Source organism: Battus philenor, unplaced genomic scaffold (genome assembly GCF_028537555.1).
Source record: "Battus philenor isolate CCGP_79_NKW_IND1 unplaced genomic scaffold, ilBatPhil1.0.hap1 SCAF_28, whole genome shotgun sequence".
Taxonomy (NCBI): Eukaryota; Metazoa; Arthropoda; class Insecta; order Lepidoptera; family Papilionidae; genus Battus; species Battus philenor.
In genome coordinates this window covers 7,901,517-7,920,547 of record NW_027181691.1, presented here as the reverse complement: position 1 = coordinate 7,920,547, position 19,031 = coordinate 7,901,517, and the positions used below count along the sequence as shown (strand labels likewise).

The 19,031-nt window shown below is 32.5% G+C and overlaps 2 protein-coding genes across 2 annotated transcripts; both read right to left on the bottom strand.

Moving 5' to 3' along the window:
• Positions 1–1,684, bottom strand: LOC137925838 (uncharacterized). Its single transcript, XM_068769299.1, has 2 exons — positions 1,129–1,684; positions 1–281 (listed from the first exon to the last, which is right to left on the bottom strand). The coding sequence occupies exons 1-2, from the start codon at positions 1,682–1,684 to the stop codon at positions 1–3; spliced, it is 837 nt and encodes a 278-aa protein (XP_068625400.1).
• A 5,351-nt stretch (positions 1,685–7,035) lies between these two features.
• Positions 7,036–15,407, bottom strand: Osi16 (DUF1676 domain-containing protein Osi16). The gene is made up of 2 exons (XM_068769610.1): positions 14,891–15,407; positions 7,036–7,289 (listed from the first exon to the last, which is right to left on the bottom strand). The coding sequence occupies exons 1-2, from the start codon at positions 15,405–15,407 to the stop codon at positions 7,036–7,038; spliced, it is 771 nt and encodes a 256-aa protein (XP_068625711.1).
• Positions 15,408–19,031: the final 3,624 nt, after the last annotated feature.

Below are 19,031 nucleotides of genomic sequence, written 5' to 3'. Positions count from 1 at the left end.
TTAGCTTGCATTGTCGTACGGCATATAGCTGCTATAGTCGGCATCATAGGCCCTACGGTATCCTCCGTGGTGGCCGTGCTCATGTTCGTGATGTTCTTCATGACTGTGCGAGTGATGATGGGAGACCTCTGGTTTAGTGATGATTTCATATGTGGTGGACTTATGACCGCCGTGTCCTTTCATTCCAACCAGCGCCGATAAAAGAAGTGACATTAGAGCTGTCATTAAAGCTTTTCCCGCCAATAAAGCCAACGCGCCCAACGCAGCCGCTGCCAATGCACCTGTAACAATAATTGTGTTAAATGCGCTAGTTATAAGAATTTTACAAATGGTTATTAATAAACAACTTAAAGACGTAAAATACTTGTATGCAGGAATATGTAATTTTTTTATTAAATATTTTTGCACACGCGTTGACGAAACATATATCATACGTTTTTTTACGTAATAAAAAGAAAGTGCAGATTTTTAAGACAAAAATTAATAATTTATATGTGACTGGTAGATAGACATAGTGACTAATAAATATGATAATACACTGACAGTTTTAGTCTTAACGTTTTAGTCTTAAAGAAAATTAACAATGTTTCCACTAGAAATGATTCTTACACCGTTAGTCAGTAAAAATAAATAGAGTTATTTGTTCAATTCAAAATGAATTAAAAATTCATAAGTAGTCGTCGTTGTTGGTTTCAGCTCATAGCCGATCATAGGAAGGCATAGGCAGTTATTTATGGGGGATATACCACAACCGCCTTGCTTTGCAAGGAGGTTGCCGATCGCAGAATGGTATTAGGGTAGGCAAAAGACGCTGCTATCCATTCTCTGCAAACTTGTTTGTAAGCACTGGTTATTCTATATAATTAAGGAATAAAGTGTGAATTATATAAGTTTGCATCCTAGCCTAGCTTATGAACTGGCTTTATAATAACTCTCATAACTTAAGAAAACTAAAGCCAAAAAAGTTTTGAAATTTTTAATTTTTTTTTCTTGTAATTTAAAACATATTATCGGTTACTTTTATAGTTTTATGATAAAAGTTACCGGTTAAGTGTTAAGCAAGAGCCTGTGTTTAGTTCAAAGTTAGTACAGTTGTTAATATTAATAATAATTGAAGAGTTTGCTCACCCTTCATCATCAGCGCGGCGGCGATCAGGGCGCCTCCACCGCCTCCTTTACCACCACCAAATCCTCCACCTCCACCACTCTTCCTGCCTACTGATTCTTTATCTCCTTTCGCCATTTCCAACGCCTCCTTCGACGTCTGCGGATCTAGCAACTTGTATCTCAGCGAATGCCCATCCAAGTAATCCTGTAGACGGTATATAAGGAACCTGTTGAGCTTCTCTTCCGGTTTCCCCGGGAACTGTCTGGAGAGTTCCGCTGCCATTTCCTCTGGACTCGTATTCGATGTGTGATTCTCTTTCACGATACTCAATCCCGGCAAGAGATTGAGTTCCTCACGTGAGCTTAAATCCTCCAAGAATGAGAGTACATGTATCTTCAAACATTTAGCGCTTAAACTGCTGTTGCATTCTTTATTCAAAGACCTTCCGGCTCTATCTGTAGTGTTTGCTTGGTCTTGAAGTATTTCGTTGGACCGTGTTCCGTCGATGGAGCCAGTAGAACGACACACACTACACAGTAGCACAAAGGCGAAAGCTATAAACGCACTGTTGAACATTATGACACTTGTCACTTCACTTCGATTAAAATTTATAAAAGTTTTGACGCATTCCTGTTGACGATTGAAGTGAACTGATACAATCTCAATTGACTGAATTTATTTTATACCTCGAGTTAAGTGTAAAAATCGAACAACTGCCGATGGATTGTAAAAAAGAGCAATCCACCATCGGTCTATTGTCGGCCGCCAGTACCGTGGCAGAGAAAATTAAGCATTAAATATCTGTAATGAAAAAATCGAATTTCTCTTAAATAATTTCGCTTCATGAAAGTGTTACTAATATTTAATTAATGTTACATTTCTCGATTATCGAATCGTTTATTCAAATATTGACGAACGTAATCGATTTTAGGCTACTTAATATTTTGTAATGGAAAATACGTAATGAGAAATGTTACGCTTTTCGTAACAAACTCTTACAACAGATTAGTAACAGATAGCTTAATTAACAACGATTATGGAAGTAAGATCGATACAGTGGAGACCTGACTTTATTCTTCTTTTCCTGTTCATTATGCCTTGAAATAAACTTCCATCCAGAATTAAAGATTCAGCTAACTGTTGTTGGTTTAAAAAAGAGATTTACGACATATTATCGAAAAAATCTTTGTAACTTCTTTCTGACTTTGAATTACGTAGTATCTCCTTCTTCTTTTCAGTCAATATCCGCCAACTACAAGACTTCCTCAAAATCGCCACCATGACAGGTCTTACGCTGCCCGCATTCAACGACTGCCACCGATCCATTTAGTGAAGAGCCTACCTATGTCCCGTCTAACAACTAGTGTATAGATAAACAATTCTTCAAATTACGTCGGTGACCATGATTATATTTAACGGAACTGCTCATGTATGATTCTTTCTCGCAGTGAAACATTGAGCATAGCTCTTTTTATTGCTCTCTGGAATAAGGCTCCTTATGAGATCTATCGTAAGTGACTACGTCTCGTTGTAAATTTTATATATTAGTTTTTATAGTAGTTATTGAAATATTATATATTAGAAAATAGATAATCCTTCCTCAGAGATATATATGGGAGGATATACCGTAATCGCCACGCTTGGCAAGCGGGTTGGCGACCGCAGTGTGGTATTTAAGTAGGCAGCGAATGCAGCTGTCGAATCTCAAAAAACCTGATTACGAGCTGTGGCAATTCTTTATAATTAATGCACAAACTTTGAAGTATATAAGATTGTATCCTCTCTCTTCTCAATAAGAATTTAGACCTCCACTGCTGGGCTAGTACTGACATATAGCGTATAGTATTATGCAATTTAATAGTTTTTTAAACATTAACATACTTCTATATTGTAATCTCTGCACCACCTTGGGTTAACTGGTAGAGTACCTATACAAAATTAAGTCCGCCATTACAAATGTGTAAAGAGAAAAAAACTGTTAATAACTTGATCAGTTGTTATTAATTTTTTCTCCCGAAAAAGGAATTTACTTAGAAATTAAGATAAAATTACTACGATTTTAATATAAGACAGTAAAGAAAACCTATTCCAATTTAGGATGACACAATCGTATTATTAACATATGTAAAAATGACTCACTATTTCCCTTGGTTACGTCATAAGTTTAGAACGACTTTATCGATCTCATTCATCTTTTATAAGGTTCTTTTGATATCGATAAATAAATACCAAGTTTAGTTATTGAGTGTTTGTGGCAGATAGTTATATTTAAAATCCATAATTTTCCGTGGACAAATTTAAGTCACCATAATACTATTTGTGCACCAAAAAATAGTGATAATAATGTTGTGTATCAAAAATCATAACAATAAACGTAAACGATGTTTACAACTGATTATTTATAATTAAGACGCAGTAAGATATAAATGTGTCAAATTTACCTGCGATCATTGAATCAACATAAAGTGATGTGTGATTATGCCTAATAGATTTCAGTAACTATTATAACGGTATATAACTGTTGTTAAAAGGTAAAGGTTAAAATATACGTGATGTGTTTTAATAGCTTAAGCTGCAATAGTTGTCATACACTCAATAATGATTAGTTACATCCTTTACCCGTTTGTCTGCGTAGAAATATAACCTGCATTTAATTTGAGTATAGCAGAGAACAGATTTGATTGTTCAGATCTACTTAGCAATGTTTACCTTAACACCCCCAGTAGAATTTTTCTAGTAAGTGGAGTTTCTTCCTACTTCTTCTCCACAACTATAACACCTTGCGAAACAGAGTAGAGTAAAAAATAAAACTAATTAAAAAGTCTTGTCGACCAATTAGAGTTCTGTAAAGTGTTTCAAGGTTGAATAAATCAATTTTAAGAAATTAAATACTTAGAAGCACGTATACCTTAATTTTTCTTTCATTTTATTTATCTCGTAGCAAAATCTGACATGGGATAACCTTTGAGGGGACAACGAAAGATTTATGTTGGACTCTCAATGGCTAAAACGGTACTTTTGTTTATAGATGGATATATCATAATCGCCACGCTTGGCAGGCGAGCCGGCGTTGGTAGAGTGCTATTCTCTGGAAACTTGTTTGTGAGTTGTGGCAATGTAATATACAATGAGAAAATTACACGTAAGACTGAAGATCGGAAATCGAACCTGCGACCTACAAACGTATTCCTCCCCCATTGCGCTACCACGCTTTCGTATACTGTTGTTTTAACAGGGTAGAGATTCCCACCCATTATTATAAGGAATAGTTCAAGAGGTATATCTTACAGATTAGGCCGAATCCGCCGTCAAGGCTTTGATATGGGGGTTCGAAGAAGGCGTTGTATAATATTTTTCGACGTCTAGGTGTTGCAGATGTAGAGCTTCGATGTTAATTCTCTCTCACACTCTCTGCAACTTTTTTTTTAATATTACTAGAAGTACGCGTCTAGGCCAAAGCCTGTCTGCTGTACATTTTATTTTGCTGCAGCATTTGAAAACCCGATTGCTACTTACTCTATTACTGCTTCTTAGCTAAAAGCTTGCTACCTTTAAAACATTATTTCGATCACCACGTAAAAAGTTACAAGACAGTAACTTCTGGTAGTACAAAATTTTTTTTTTAATATAATAGGACATGTGAATGGTTTTTAATATATAAAAAAACAAAGTATAGATAAGATTAATCGTTAGATAAATATGTTAATATAAAGCCATCTGAAATATTATAATGGACTTTGTATTTTCTTTGGTACTGAAATTATCAAGCAGTTTAACTTTCACTGCTAGTTTGATAAAAATAAATAACCACAACCAGCGGAGTGGTTGGTCAGACAAAGAAAGTGAGCGTTTTGTTCATCGTTTGTTTTATTTCAAAATTAAAAGAGTAGATTTACTACAGGTAAAACGAAAATTTCGTGTAACATTATAGTTCACAGTTAAAAAAACTTTATGTATGTAGCGTATGCCCCAATATACTTCATACCGTTCAACGCTATTATCGTAGTGACGTAATTACTAATATAACAAGCCAATATCAAACTCAATCCGCTGTTTGTTTTCACATAAATGTTCCTAGTAGTTGAACAATTTTAAAAACAAAACTTAAAAAAAATCAAAACCTTAATTTTAAAATTGGAAATAATAACACGGCTTGTTATACAAATTAGTGTTTCAAATTTGATATTATATTCTAAAACATTCCAATGGATTTATACATACGTACACAGTTGCCCACATAGGTGTAATAATAGAGAAATACCGCTAAATGTATTATTTATGTAGCAGTGGTAGCCCAGCGGTAGAGGACTGATACTTGCGATCATAGGTCGCGGGTTTGATTTTCGATACACAATCTTTTATACTTTACACTTTGTGCATTAATTATATAGGGTTGAAATAAGTTTCTAGAGGATAGGTAGTAGTTAGCCAACCCTTCTGTTAAGCGTAGGGATTATGGTATATCTCTCCTTAGATATTTTTAGGGTAAGCCTATGCCTTGCAGGGGGCGTCTGTGGGCTGAAAAGAATAAGAAAAAGAACTGTTTGTGACGAATTAAATCCTCCTTGCGACATATCCCTCATTACCGAGGATTGGGACCCTTTTTTTGGAAAGTTTGTCGAATATAGTATGTAACAAACTTTCCAAGGTTATGTCATCTGTCCCGGTCTTCAACCAATACACAATTGGTTCAGCTAATAAGCCAAGTTCTAACCAGCGCATAGAAGCCGCGACCCCGTAGTCGCCGGCAATTTTACAGTGATCAAAACTACAATGAATTAATAAATAAAAATGATATTGTAAGGTTACAAGAGTAAAAAAAAAACAAATTTTCGTTTACACAAAGATGATTCATCCTTGGATCACGGTATATCCTTCTGTAATAAAATCTAGGAAGCTTTTTTAGTATAAGAATCATGTATAAAGCATATTGTAAAGATTATATAGGAGATAACAATGCCTGATATTAGTATCACGCTGATGTTCACGACAGAAATAGACAATATATTAAAGGAAAAAATTGGAAAATTAGCGTTTAATGTGTCAGTATCGAGTTTCTTGGCAAGTTCTTCTCGACAGAATCAACATTCCGAACGGGATCAGGCGGTAGTTTTTGTAGAACTACATATTTAAATTTACGTTATATGAATGTCTTGACTTTCTGAAATTGCTTAGCGAATCCTATTCCAAAGAATTAATGTTTGTATGTTTTTTGTTTGACGGTATTCTAATATAATATCATCTTTAACTTTAATAAGGACATGATAATTTTGTAACATACAATTATCTGTTAAAACAAGACAGACACAGTAATAACATTTCAAACCGCTAACGGCATTTTTAAAATTATGGGTATTTGAAAATAAAGAATGTTTTATTTTAAAAATTTTATTCATTTTTGGTGCAAATAAATATAAATACAATTAAATAAAATATTTAAAAAATATCACATATTCACATACCGCATATATTATATATGTTTAATTATACATTATTAGATAAATTCTTAAATAAATATTAAACATTACATTGGTAAATATTTGATAACTATATAACTTATCTATAATATATGTTTACATAAAAAAATAACACATTATTTATTAAATAAATAATAAGCTTATATGAAATATATGATAATTATACATTTTAAATAGTATTTTTATTATAAGCAAAAATAAATAAATGAAAACGGTGGCAACACTTACGCTAACAAATAAATATTATCAATAAATTATTAAGAATAAAATTAATAATTAAAAATGCAATATTCACTTTTGTACCCATTATAAGGATTAGGAATGGTATTCAATAAATTATTATGTAATGTATACCAAAATTGACATTCTAAAATTAAAAAAAATAAATAATTAAATTTCGAACAATCACATGGTGAAAAGCACGTATTCTTCGTCATTTTTCTTTTCGCTTTAGCGTCTCCTTACTTTTAGATTTCTTCCATATCCAGAGTGTCCGTAGCCTCCGACATCTTCGTGGGCGGTTGAGTGAGAGTGTGAGTGACTATAAACAGGCTTTGACACAATTTCATACGTCGTTGACTTCTGACCGCCAGACAGTGACTTGAGTCCGACTATAGCAGACAGGAGAAGCGACATCAAAGCAGTCATGAGTGCTTTTCCGGCTAATAGTGCAAGTCCTCCAAGACCGATCGAGAGTAGTGTACCTGTGAAGAAAAAATTAGATTTAATTTTATTTACATATAGATTATTGCACTCTGTTATTATAAAATAAAATCTGACGAAATTGTTCAATCATATTATTTTACTACACTACGTTTTGTAGAAAGAGACCATTGAAACAATATATTTCATCCAAAATCAGATAAAATTTTTACATAATGTGAGCAGAAACCTTCACGCATATTTTGTTAACAATTCGGTGTAGATTTCTTTAACACGTGAAATGGTTTGACTTAAATCTGTGACGATGGTATAATAATACAATAAATTTGTATGAATTCCAGTATATAAATGTATTATTACGTTTGTATACAAAATTTGTATTTATTTTTTATTCATCATCATAATTATTTTAGCTGTAGTACGTCCAATGATAAGCCTGATTCACAGATTTCCAGTACCGCTTGGATGAAGCCTGCATTCAGGGTCCACCGACGACCATTACAGGATCGTCTGTCCACAACGTGGGTGGTCGTTCTATGCTACGTTTGGTTGTTAGTGATCACCCCTCCAGAATCTTAAGGCTTCATCGACCAAGTTTTGTGAGCCCTATTTGAACGATACTGAAACTTCAACTTGCCATTGCGCCGGGCAACATATTACAGCATTTATGTGAAAACTTATAAATGGTCACTTGATTTGGGTTTTTTAATCACTAAGACTTTTGTTCGATGTTGGTTTTTCAATAAATAAATACAAATAGGTATTAGACAGTCAGACCTAATCTGAAGTTCATGAGCTTTTGATAACAAAAAATTTAATTTAAATTAATTAAATTTTGCCAATATCTATCGACGTTTATTCAGTAATATGTAATTTAGAATACCAGCTATATTTTAGTTTTTTTCGTTTTTATATATTATACATAATAATGTTAAGTACATTTTATAATGACGTATTAGACAAAAAATTACAAATTCATTCACATTCTATAAAATTTTTCTTTTATATTGTTACCCTTTATGGCTAGTAATAGGATATTCATTAAAGGAAATGCTATATTTATAGGTTCTCGTTATTTTTAAGCTCCTTTCGTTGGTATAATTTATTATTTTACATTAATTCTTATGAACTTTATTATCTCTTTTTCACAAGGATCGTAAGCAATTTTTATTTTTCTAATATTGTCTTTATTCTATGTCGTTGTTTCGTAAGTGTCCAATATATTATAAATATCTTCATAGATATAAAGGTTTGCAAATATTTTTAATAGAGAAAAGCAACGAGTCCACGTGTTCTATATAAATGTAAATATACTTATATACAGGATTCATTCTGGTGAATGTACTGCAGAACTTCACGACCTTATCCTACCACCCCAGTTTTTCTATGTGACGAGCAAAAAGTCGGCCCACAACTACACATTTACTGTAGAATTTCTTTGGAGGCGTAACAAGTCTATGGTTTACCGAGTATGGAACGGTCTGCCGGCTTCCTTATTTCCCGAGAGCTTTAACCCAGGTCTCCTCAGGATCAGATTGGATTGGCCTACTGAGTCTACGACGAGATTATTATAAAAAATTATTTTCTAGTGTGTTTTAGTACTATAACCATTAGTATCGCAAATCGGACTCTCAATATTAAAACGAGGCCGTGTAACTTCTAAAATGTAATCCTTTTAAAGTATGGTTGAAAATATTTGTAAACATGCATGTTTTTAAATAATTTATACATGATTATATATGTTTCATGGTTTAGCTGATATGCAGTTCTGCTTAATTTGTGGATAGCTCGTAACAAATACTTGTATCGTAACGAGCAATAAGAAGTACTTTGAATAACGTACAGTTATTCTTCTTCAAAGATTGTGACGAAGTCCGGTCTAGCGAATTCCCGCGACCTTAACTATATCGTTGGTCCACCTACCGGGGGTCTATCGGCCCATGGTCGCCACTCAAGAACCTTTCGATTCCAACGACCGCATATTTATTGTAATCATTTAATCTCGGATTTTTGAAAATATGACCAAATTATTCCCTGATCAACGGGACCATGCCTTCTTCGTTAATAAACCAAAGGCGGAAGGCTTAGCAACAAGAATCTTCTCTTTTAGGTAAGCTCTCTCTTACTTTAGTAAGAGAGAGCTTAAATGAATAAGATCTCCTCATGCTTTGTATAATTACCTAAAGTATTTCATGCAAATAAATTAATGTTCCATTTTTCACCCACTTACTAAAGCTCTTTAAAGAGTAAGATAGTAGGAAAGTACTATTTAATCATTAAATGTTATTTGTATACCCGAAGTACATTCATAGTAGAGCAGTAATAGCCCAGCGGTGGAGGACTGAGACTTGTGATCATAGTTTGCGGGGTTCCGATTCACGTGATACAATCTTAATTCACACTTTGTGCATTAATGGGCAGCGACGTCCTCTGCGTACTATAATACCACACTACGATCGCCAGCTTGCCAAGCATGTCAATTATCGTATAACCCCCATAGATATCTATGTGAGAGATCGATGCTTTGCAATTGGCGCCTATATGCTGAAAAGACGACGACAATGACGATGTAGTCAATTAATGTATGGTACATCCTATCCACAAACCAATGAAGCTGTAAAAGCCAAAACGGCTAACAGCACGCATCAACATTAGAATATAGCCAAACCAATGAATTCAGAAATAATAAATAATGTGATATTAATAGCTGACAAATAAAAAAAAATCTACTTTATAACTAAGTGTCAGAATTAAAAGTAATTAATTTGTTCTAATTATTAACTTTACAGACTATAATTAGCTTAATCCTTATAAGATGAATTGTTATTTGATTGAAAATTGTATTCAAAAAATTTCGATTTAAGTTAGTAACATCACTTTTTGAAGTTGTATTTCAAAAACTTTCATAGTGTACGTGATGTTATGAAATATTTTTCGATTAATATTTATTTTATTTTTGGTATTTTATATTCTGTAGCCATAATGCAGTAGATGGATTTATTTGTATTTCGCTTCGTTATTAATTTATTGTACAATCTCTATCAAGTGAATGTAATGCACGTCTAATTGTGCAAATAAAAAAAAATTAGCGCAGTATCCAAAGCAATCCATTCATTCAAAGATAAGTTTCTGACTGTGAAACAGAAGAAATGTGATCAGAAAAAATTCGTTCACAATATGTGCACATATCCATAATAAAATAATTTTTAATAATTACTATTAATTTCAACTTTCTATTAAGATGGCACAACAGTTGATCTGAAAATATTTTTTCATGTTCCATATTTAAATCAAAAAAAAATTTATTTCGTGTTATATCACTTTTAAAGTTTTATCTAAAAATATGGAAGGCTGTTTTAACTGATAAACTTATGATATTAATTAACTGACTTTTTATAGATTTAGTCCTTTTTGTTAACATTATTTATAAACTAAAATATAGATGAATTTTTTAAATTTCAGACGCCGAATAAACCTTTAATATATTTCATATATATTGTCAATCATTTATTTTTATTTTTATCATTTGTAAACTCTTGATTCTAATTCTGATTTTCTTTTTGTTTTCTTTGATGTTTGACACGTGAAGATTATATAATATAATTATGCATATCCGTGAAAACTTTTTAATGGCCTTTCCATATTAATAATCTCTCTTTATTATTAATCTATTAATAAGTTTTCCGAAATTAATAATTAAATAAAAATTACAAATAGACATAGTGACGGTAACAGAAAGTTATATATAAAGTTTTTAATCTTCGTTTCTTCAGGCGTCACGCGAGAATCGCGCTGATCTCATTTTATCTCGGTTTTCGCTTTCCGAAAGCTACATATTTAATTAAAAAATAACTAAAATCTTTTAAACCAATTAATCGATTTTATTTAATAATAGAATCACGATCGATATAAAAAAAGAAGTTCTATCAATGTGTGTCACGGAAAGATATATATTTTTAAACACATCAGAATTTTATACAGTTAGAATACCTTTAATAAACTCCCGTCTACTATTATTACTTTGTAATTATTTTTCTGGACTTATTGATTTGATAACAATCGCTCAACAAGTCATGTATAGGGCTATGCTCAGGATTTCTCTTTGAGATCGAATCAACAACGAAGAGATTCATAGACGAACGAAAGTTTCCGACAAAACCCAGGGAATGGTAAGTTGAAATGGAGTCTCACTAGTTGTTCTAAATTGGAGACCATAGTCCGACAAGCACAGCGAAGGACTTCCACCCGCAAGGTAAACAATCACCTTTAGTAAGTTTGCCAGAAGACGCCGGATGCAGACCGCGTGCAATCGGTTATATTAAAAATCTATAGGCATAGTATATATTCAGTATATGTCGTGTTACAGATGAAAGGATGATGATAATGGTGATGATTGTGTTATTCTTGAAGTATAAGCTCACCAGCTTCATCTTAGACCTCTCTATGAACCCTTTTTGTGAAGCAAAGGATACGTATTCTTAACTTCGTATAATCTCTTATATTTTCCTCCACGGTTTATAAACATTGATAAAATAGCGAGTTTTCGTACGTAAGTACGTTTCGTCTATTGTTACTATTGTACTGTCACAAATCTTTATGTCATTGTTACAAATATTAAATTTATAAAAAATGACAACAATAACGCATCGTGCTATTGCTAATAGCGGTACAGTAGTACAATCGTTAAATGCTAATAGCGGTACGTAGCTTTGTGGTTAAATAACCACAGCCTACCGTCAACCGACTACACTACCTGTGAGTAAAATCGAATGACATTTTTATTTCTCTATAATTTTAATGCTCCAATTCCAACGTTATTATTAACGAGTAACGTTGTATGTCTTTTTAATGCGCTATAATGTACGTTGTACTATATTTTACTGTAAATAAAGTTATTTATGACTCGACAAATTTAATAAAAATATATATTTAGGTAGTAGTAGATTTAATTCATTTTATTTTTTTATTATTATTTTTCTCAATAAATATGATGATTTAAAAAAAGAAGATCGTAAATGTAAAACGGACAAGTCTATTTAAGTTCAATTCACATTCGATGTTTCAAATTTTACTTTTTTAATTTATATAGCTTCGTTCAAATGAAAAATTGATAGGCTAATTATTTATATATACAACATTGTAATTAATGTTTGTTGGGCGGTTTAACCAATGTGTACCAGAAGGTTTTTTTGGTAATATTTAATCGCTTTTTGTCAGCCTGAAGCTGACTTTGAGCTGCTTTTTTCGGTAAATAAGCTGAAGAGCTTCTCGATAGAGCCTTAGCTTAGACCTTTCAATTCAAAGAAGCGGGTCGAATCTTCATTGGTAGTATTCTAGCATGCTGTTGGAGCTTATGGCAATCAGCGAGGAGCTTTTGATAGTTATGTTGCCTGAAGCCTAGCTTATCCTTTAACTGTCTCTTTTTCAGCCGATAGATGCCCACAGAACGGCATAAGCATCCCTCATAGATATCTATCGGTGGGTATACCATAATAACCACGATTAGTAATTTTAAAGAATTATATAATATTGCATCACAGGATTCGTACCCACGATCGGAAGTGTTAGTTCTCTATCGCTGGGCTACACCATAACCACATGCACCTAATTTTCTTGGCAGCCCTGGTAAATAGAGTACACGGCACGTTTTCTCTTTATGTGCAGTAATTACAAGAGACCATGTACGTCTAATAATCATGGAATCATTTTAGACGTTTAGTAAGACCATTAAAATTATTTTTTCTATATCACACAATAATGAACACACAAAAGAATCACATGTAATAAACAATAAAAATATAGCACGTTGAGCGGTCTTATCGTGTTAACTGATTCCCATTTATGATATTATAACTGTTACAATATTTAAAAAAAATGTTAGTACCTTTTTAAGTATAAACTTATATAGTTCTATATTTATCTTACATAGACAGATCTATATCTTTGATTTGAAATAAAAAATGAAGCTGTTTACCTGATTCACTAGAATATATTTTTGTAATATTATTACTTATTATATTTGAATTATATGTGTTCAGTATTATTTGTAATAAACAATGTTAGTTTATATATATTGTATACGTATTTATAAATATTTAATTAATGTATTTTTTTTTCTACCTTATATGTGATATATCTACACTGTTGCATTTTTGGCATTTATACTTTTTGACTGTTGGACGAAATTTTTACATTACTTTACTAGGGGTAACCTCACCTGGCTGTATTACATCGCATGCATTATCGAATAACATTATTAAAGTCACTTCAATATTTTACCTGAGATAATTATTATGTTTTGTTCCCAAATTTTAATATAATATAAAAGCATTGATTTTATTTTTTCTGGTTCATATGTATCCTAAATCCTTACCTATTACTGTTTCGATATATATTTCTTTTGCGCGTATCTTTGCTTTAAAATTAATGGTGTGTTTATACTAGACTGATTTAAAATAAAATAGTATTTTGAAAATTCAGTTTAGATATTTCTCTTTAAGAAAGAAAATCTACCGCTTCTCAGTGTCATAGAGATATTTTCATATTAAGACTATATCCATTAAAACATTCACTTAGATTATTTACAGTGATCACATTTTTATCAAATTTGACAGAAACTGGAATCTGTTCTGAAATTTTTGCCTTGATGTTCCAATCGGATCCTGATCCTTATTTTTGTGATAATTTTCACAATATTTTTAAAACAGTAGTAAAGTAATTCATTCCAAATCTCTACTATACGTTTAATACGTTTAAAATTAATACGTTTTAAGTTTAACTTTAAATGATAAGTCGTTCGTATAAGAAGTACACATTATCCTCAGTTTTTCAAAATTTAAGGATTTACCTTTTAAATTTCAATGACGTAATTTATAGGCACAAGATATTGTTTACCTTATGTACATACATACATGCCAAAGATATATATTTTTATTAGAGTATATACCTGGAGTTTATTTTTAAAATACTGTAATAAATTATCAAACCATTGTAATGTTATCGATTTTTTATTAATTAGATATCGGTTTTTCTATATATATTTGCAATTATAAATAATTATATAATATAGTATTGGTTATATTCATCTTATTTTTCAATTTAAAAACAATTTTTGAAAGATAAACGAAGAGCGTCGTTTATTTTGCATTAAGAACGTAATAAAGCAAATATAAATTCACCTATCTGATATAAATTAGTATACCTGAGGGCTCAAGGCAGCCCCTTGTGCTTAGTAGTTGGAATAGTCTAAACCAAATGCCTTTAGTGATAAACTTATATAATTTTTACCCTTAGATTGAATTCATTCGACTGATGTTTTGTACCTAACTATTCCTGACATCTATGTAGCTGAACCTGTCACAATATTTGTAACGTATGCATTTTTATTTTTTCCCTTTTTATAATATGTAATTAATTTGTTGACATTGCATTGAAAATAAAAATTGGGTTTTGTTATAAATCCTAATATTATATAACTGTGATTACTGATACTGATACTAAACCTTTATATTTCTGTGATTTATTATTAGAGACTATCTTATATATGTTTCTATATATGTATTATAAAATTTTATGTGGCCAATGTTAACTGGCAAATAATGCCGTGCCTAGTGAAAAAGTAATAATGGTCTATAGTACTAACCTTTCATCATCAGTGCGGCAGCAAGCAGACCACCCATTCCACCTTTCTTGCCTCCGCCAAGTCCGCCCTTACCCCTTGCTTCTCCCATCAAAGCCCTGGCTTCTTCAGTCGTGCCATCGTCCAAAAGCCTCAGTTTCACCGAATGCGTGTCCAGGTAATTTCCAAGTCTGTACAATAAGTACTTATCCAACCGCTCATCAGGCTTAGAGGGCAACGACCTCGCAAGCTCCGCTGCAAATTCTTCAGCTTTACTAGCATTCTCTTTATTTTCTTCCTTCACCACACTCACTCCTGGTAGTAGTTGAACTTCTTCCTTTGAACTGAGTTTCTCGAGAACAGAAATTGCTTCGATTTTCAAACATGTAGGGCTGAAGATTCCACCGGAACAGTCTCTTCCCAAAACCCTTGCAGAGGATTCTACATTAGGCTCTATAGAGTTCAACCCGTCCCGTACTTCAGGATTGGGTAGCGCGAAAGTGCAGGCCACAACTAAACAGAAACAAATCGTGGTGTACATTTTTTTACCGGCCACTCGCGTCTGTATGGAAACGTAGACGGTTACAATTTGATAAGGCGAGTGAATCGGTCGGCTTTTATATGTCTCACATAGTTGGATGATTAGTACTGTGTACACCGGCTCCATTATATTTTCATAGAAGGCTGATTGCAAAAAGTCTCGGCGTGTATGCTAAATTGTCTTCTCTAATGACGACATAAAGAGCGTTTTCGTTTGAGATGACTATGTCAGTTTTTGGTTTATTACCGCACGCAGTCATTGGAGTAGAGGGAATAGAAGAACAATTTCTAATACATATAAAATATAAATTTTTAATAACGATACTGGCAAGTTGTATATTTAAAAAAAAAGTAAATTTTATATTTTCGATTTACACAAATGTTTGTTTACTTACATCGAGTCTATTGACAGTTCATCATTTTCTTTTTTATTAACCTAGATCTTCAAGTAATATAAAATGACAACAGTCAATTGTACGCAAAAGTTGCATGATTCGAAAATAAATCTTAGGTAAATGACGTAAAGGTGATAATAGACCGATTGGTCACTTCTGTTCGTTGAATGCAGTTATAAATCAACTAAAATGAATTCTTTTAACCATCGTTGTACCTTTTTATACAAAGATTTATAACATTTATAGGCCTGATATTTCTTTTATTATGTAAGTTACATATTATATAACAAAAACATGTGATTTATTAAAAAGCTAAAAATAACTTTTAATTTAAAAGGGTGATTAAAAATAGCTCATTTGGTAGCAAAATTTTTTAAAGCTTTTTCAACTATTTCCAAAGACATTGTATAAAGTGATCACTCTAAAACAGTGATTTCCAATGTAGGCCCCAAAAGGGGGCAATTTGATTGTCAAAGGGGGCAAAACGAAAGTGGATTCGGCACGAGTTTAATCCTTTCGCTTTGACGTAAAAAATATGTTACATTATTTATTTATCCTATTGATTCCTATTCCTATTGATATTTCTATTCATATTCATTTTTTTTATTCATATTCCTATTCATATTGATATTCCTATTGATTCTTATTGAATTGCGTCAGACCAATGAGTTCTGGTTGTACAAAGTCTGTCTTGATGGCGGACGTCCTGCGCTTATACATGCTCATACATTATTTTTTTTTATTGGAATGCGACAACTTCTGGCAGTTCGTCTGCAGGGACAGAAAGTAAACAATATTAAGTTTTAATATGCGGTAACTCCAATTTTGAAAACACCTTTTCTTACAACGTTATTTGTAATTTTTTAAACCATTGATATTTAAATAGGTTGTATCATGCATTAATTGAGCCCATTTAACACACGTAGCCAACCATCCTGTATAAAAATAAAGCGTGTTTTATTTTAAAAATGTAATATGTGATAAAAATTTTTAAAAAAAATGTTTTTACGCCGTAAGTTATTCGTTATTTCTAAAAAAGAAAAATAGATTTTAGTACAGGGTACCTGCCTTAAAAGCTTTTATATCTACAGACTCCGGTTCTCCGGTAACATTTTTTTTTAATACGATATCGTTGTTTCTATATAAATACGTTTATAAAAGCATTTGATAAGTCATTAACTTAAATAATAATATATAACTGTAATGCTCTCGTTGCAAGAATGCACAACCTTCTTAAATAATGTTCTTGAACAATAGTTTTTTTCATTCATTACATTTCATAAATATCTCTGTGTTATGGCAATGAAATATGTTATGGTGAATCTCAACTAAAAACTAATCCAGTGGAGACTATTTACTTTTTACAATATTTCTTTCTATTTGTATGTATATTTGTACTATAAATGTTATCAATTATTACTTCTTAACATTAAAAATCTCTAAAAATCTGACGCAAGCCTGTAGATGCAACATGGGTGAACGAACGATATAGTTTAAGTCGCTGGATGCGAGCAGCGTAAGACGGATCATTGTAGCGAACTTTGGACAAGACCTATGCCTTGCAGTGGGCGTCTATCAGCTGAAAAGAAGAAAAGACATTCCCACCTTTGTACTGACTCATCATGATATCTTAGGAACCATAGGACTTAGATACTTGAAATTTAGTAGCAACATTTAATTTGATATGAAAATGCTAGCTAAGAAGCCAGAAAGTATGTGAAAGACAGCTCATCACCCAGTATAACTTAGCAACTCAGATTCCATAGTGTACTTAAGGATAGGCGAAATTACATTCTTGTATCATTTACATGTAAGTAAAATTATACTTAATTAAAGTAATTTATGTATTGATATTTTTATTTTTTTTGCGTTACGTAAGATTATAATGTGGTGCATTGTTGTATTAAAAATAAAAAGTTATTAGTAAGTTTTATTTTTGATTTTATAAATGCTCTCCGTTTATTTGAAAAAAGAACGATATAATAAGATCGTATTTTAACAGTGATAAAATCAGCGACATAGATGAAGCTTATGAAACACGATTCTGTTTTAAAAAAAAAATTTCCAAGATTTTTTTAAAATAATAAGTTTTCGCTTCAGGTAAAGAAAATAAAAATAATTGTATGATACCATTTAATTTCGTGAAAAATCAATGACTGGACTTTATTACTATGGCCTTACAAACCACAGAAGCCCGTCTGAGTTTACTGTGGGTTCTTCTAAGGTCAAGGAGCGGCTTATTTTGAAGGCTGCGATTATAGGGTAATTCATGAGTTAAAGAAATGGTCACTGCAAATGATCCTATGTGTATTGCAAGTAAAAGCTCTTACGTGTTTAGGTTACAATGTATTTTTTTTCTTGTGTTTACCGAGCACAGACAGTTGAGAAAGGGATTTTCGCTATTTGATACAGATCTCTCTTCTCCCAGCTTCGAGTCACGCGACAGCTTTTTATTGTATAAGTTTTTTCTCAAACAGTGGCTATCGGTTATTGCTTGCGAATTTACTTTTATATTTTACTTCAAATCTCTGTCCAAGCACCTACAGTCGGTTAAATTTCTTAAGAATTAAAAATATGTGCCGGGCTAACTTATCAAAAGATTCGGCAGTAGATTCTTTTTAGAGATGGTCTGGCAAGTTGAACGGTGGTATACCAAGATTTTCAAAGTTTTTTTATACTAAAGAATTACGTGATTACATCCTCTAAAACCGAATCCGGAACAGTGTCTGAGTAGGTGTTCAAACGTTATAGCAACTAATCAAGCCCAAATTGGCACTCTCGGGCGTTTTTGTGTCGGAATGCAAAGCGGGTATTAACGACGAGTAACAGCTCAAGCCGAGGTCGTTTCGTGAGTCTTAGTCACTCCATAGAGCGATCACTTTAGAGCTAGGGGGCCTTCCAATCGGGTAAAATAGTAATATACAGAGGTCCGTGCCGACGCTTCTCTTGAATCCCTCGGGCTTCCCTACTTTAAAATTATGCGAGGATTTAATCTTTAAGCGCACTGATTACGCTCGAAAGCTTAGAGAGACAAGATAAGGAGAATGTATGGTCAGTGACTAATCGCCTCCTCAAACACTCGACTCGGTGACAACCTCCTACCACTTTGAAGATAGACACAGGGCACACAAATGACGCCCAACAAAGCACCAAGGCCCTCTTAATCCATTTCTATCCCGCCGATTCTCCGGACTTTTCAGCCCGATACAGGCATCTTCGCCGTCACAGAC

Coding starts and splice junctions, on each gene's coding strand:
- LOC137925838 (XM_068769299.1), bottom strand. CDS start 1,684: ATGTTCAACAGTGCGTTTATAGCTTTCGCCTTTGTGCTACTGTGTAGT. Junction 282..1,128: donor CGCCGCGCTGATGATGAAGG/GTGAGCAAACTC, acceptor TTATTGTTACAG/GTGCATTGGCAGCGGCTGCG.
- Osi16 (XM_068769610.1), bottom strand. CDS start 15,407: ATGTACACCACGATTTGTTTCTGTTTAGTTGTGGCCTGCACTTTCGCG. Junction 7,290..14,890: donor TGCCGCACTGATGATGAAAG/GTTAGTACTATA, acceptor TTTTCTTCACAG/GTACACTACTCTCGATCGGT.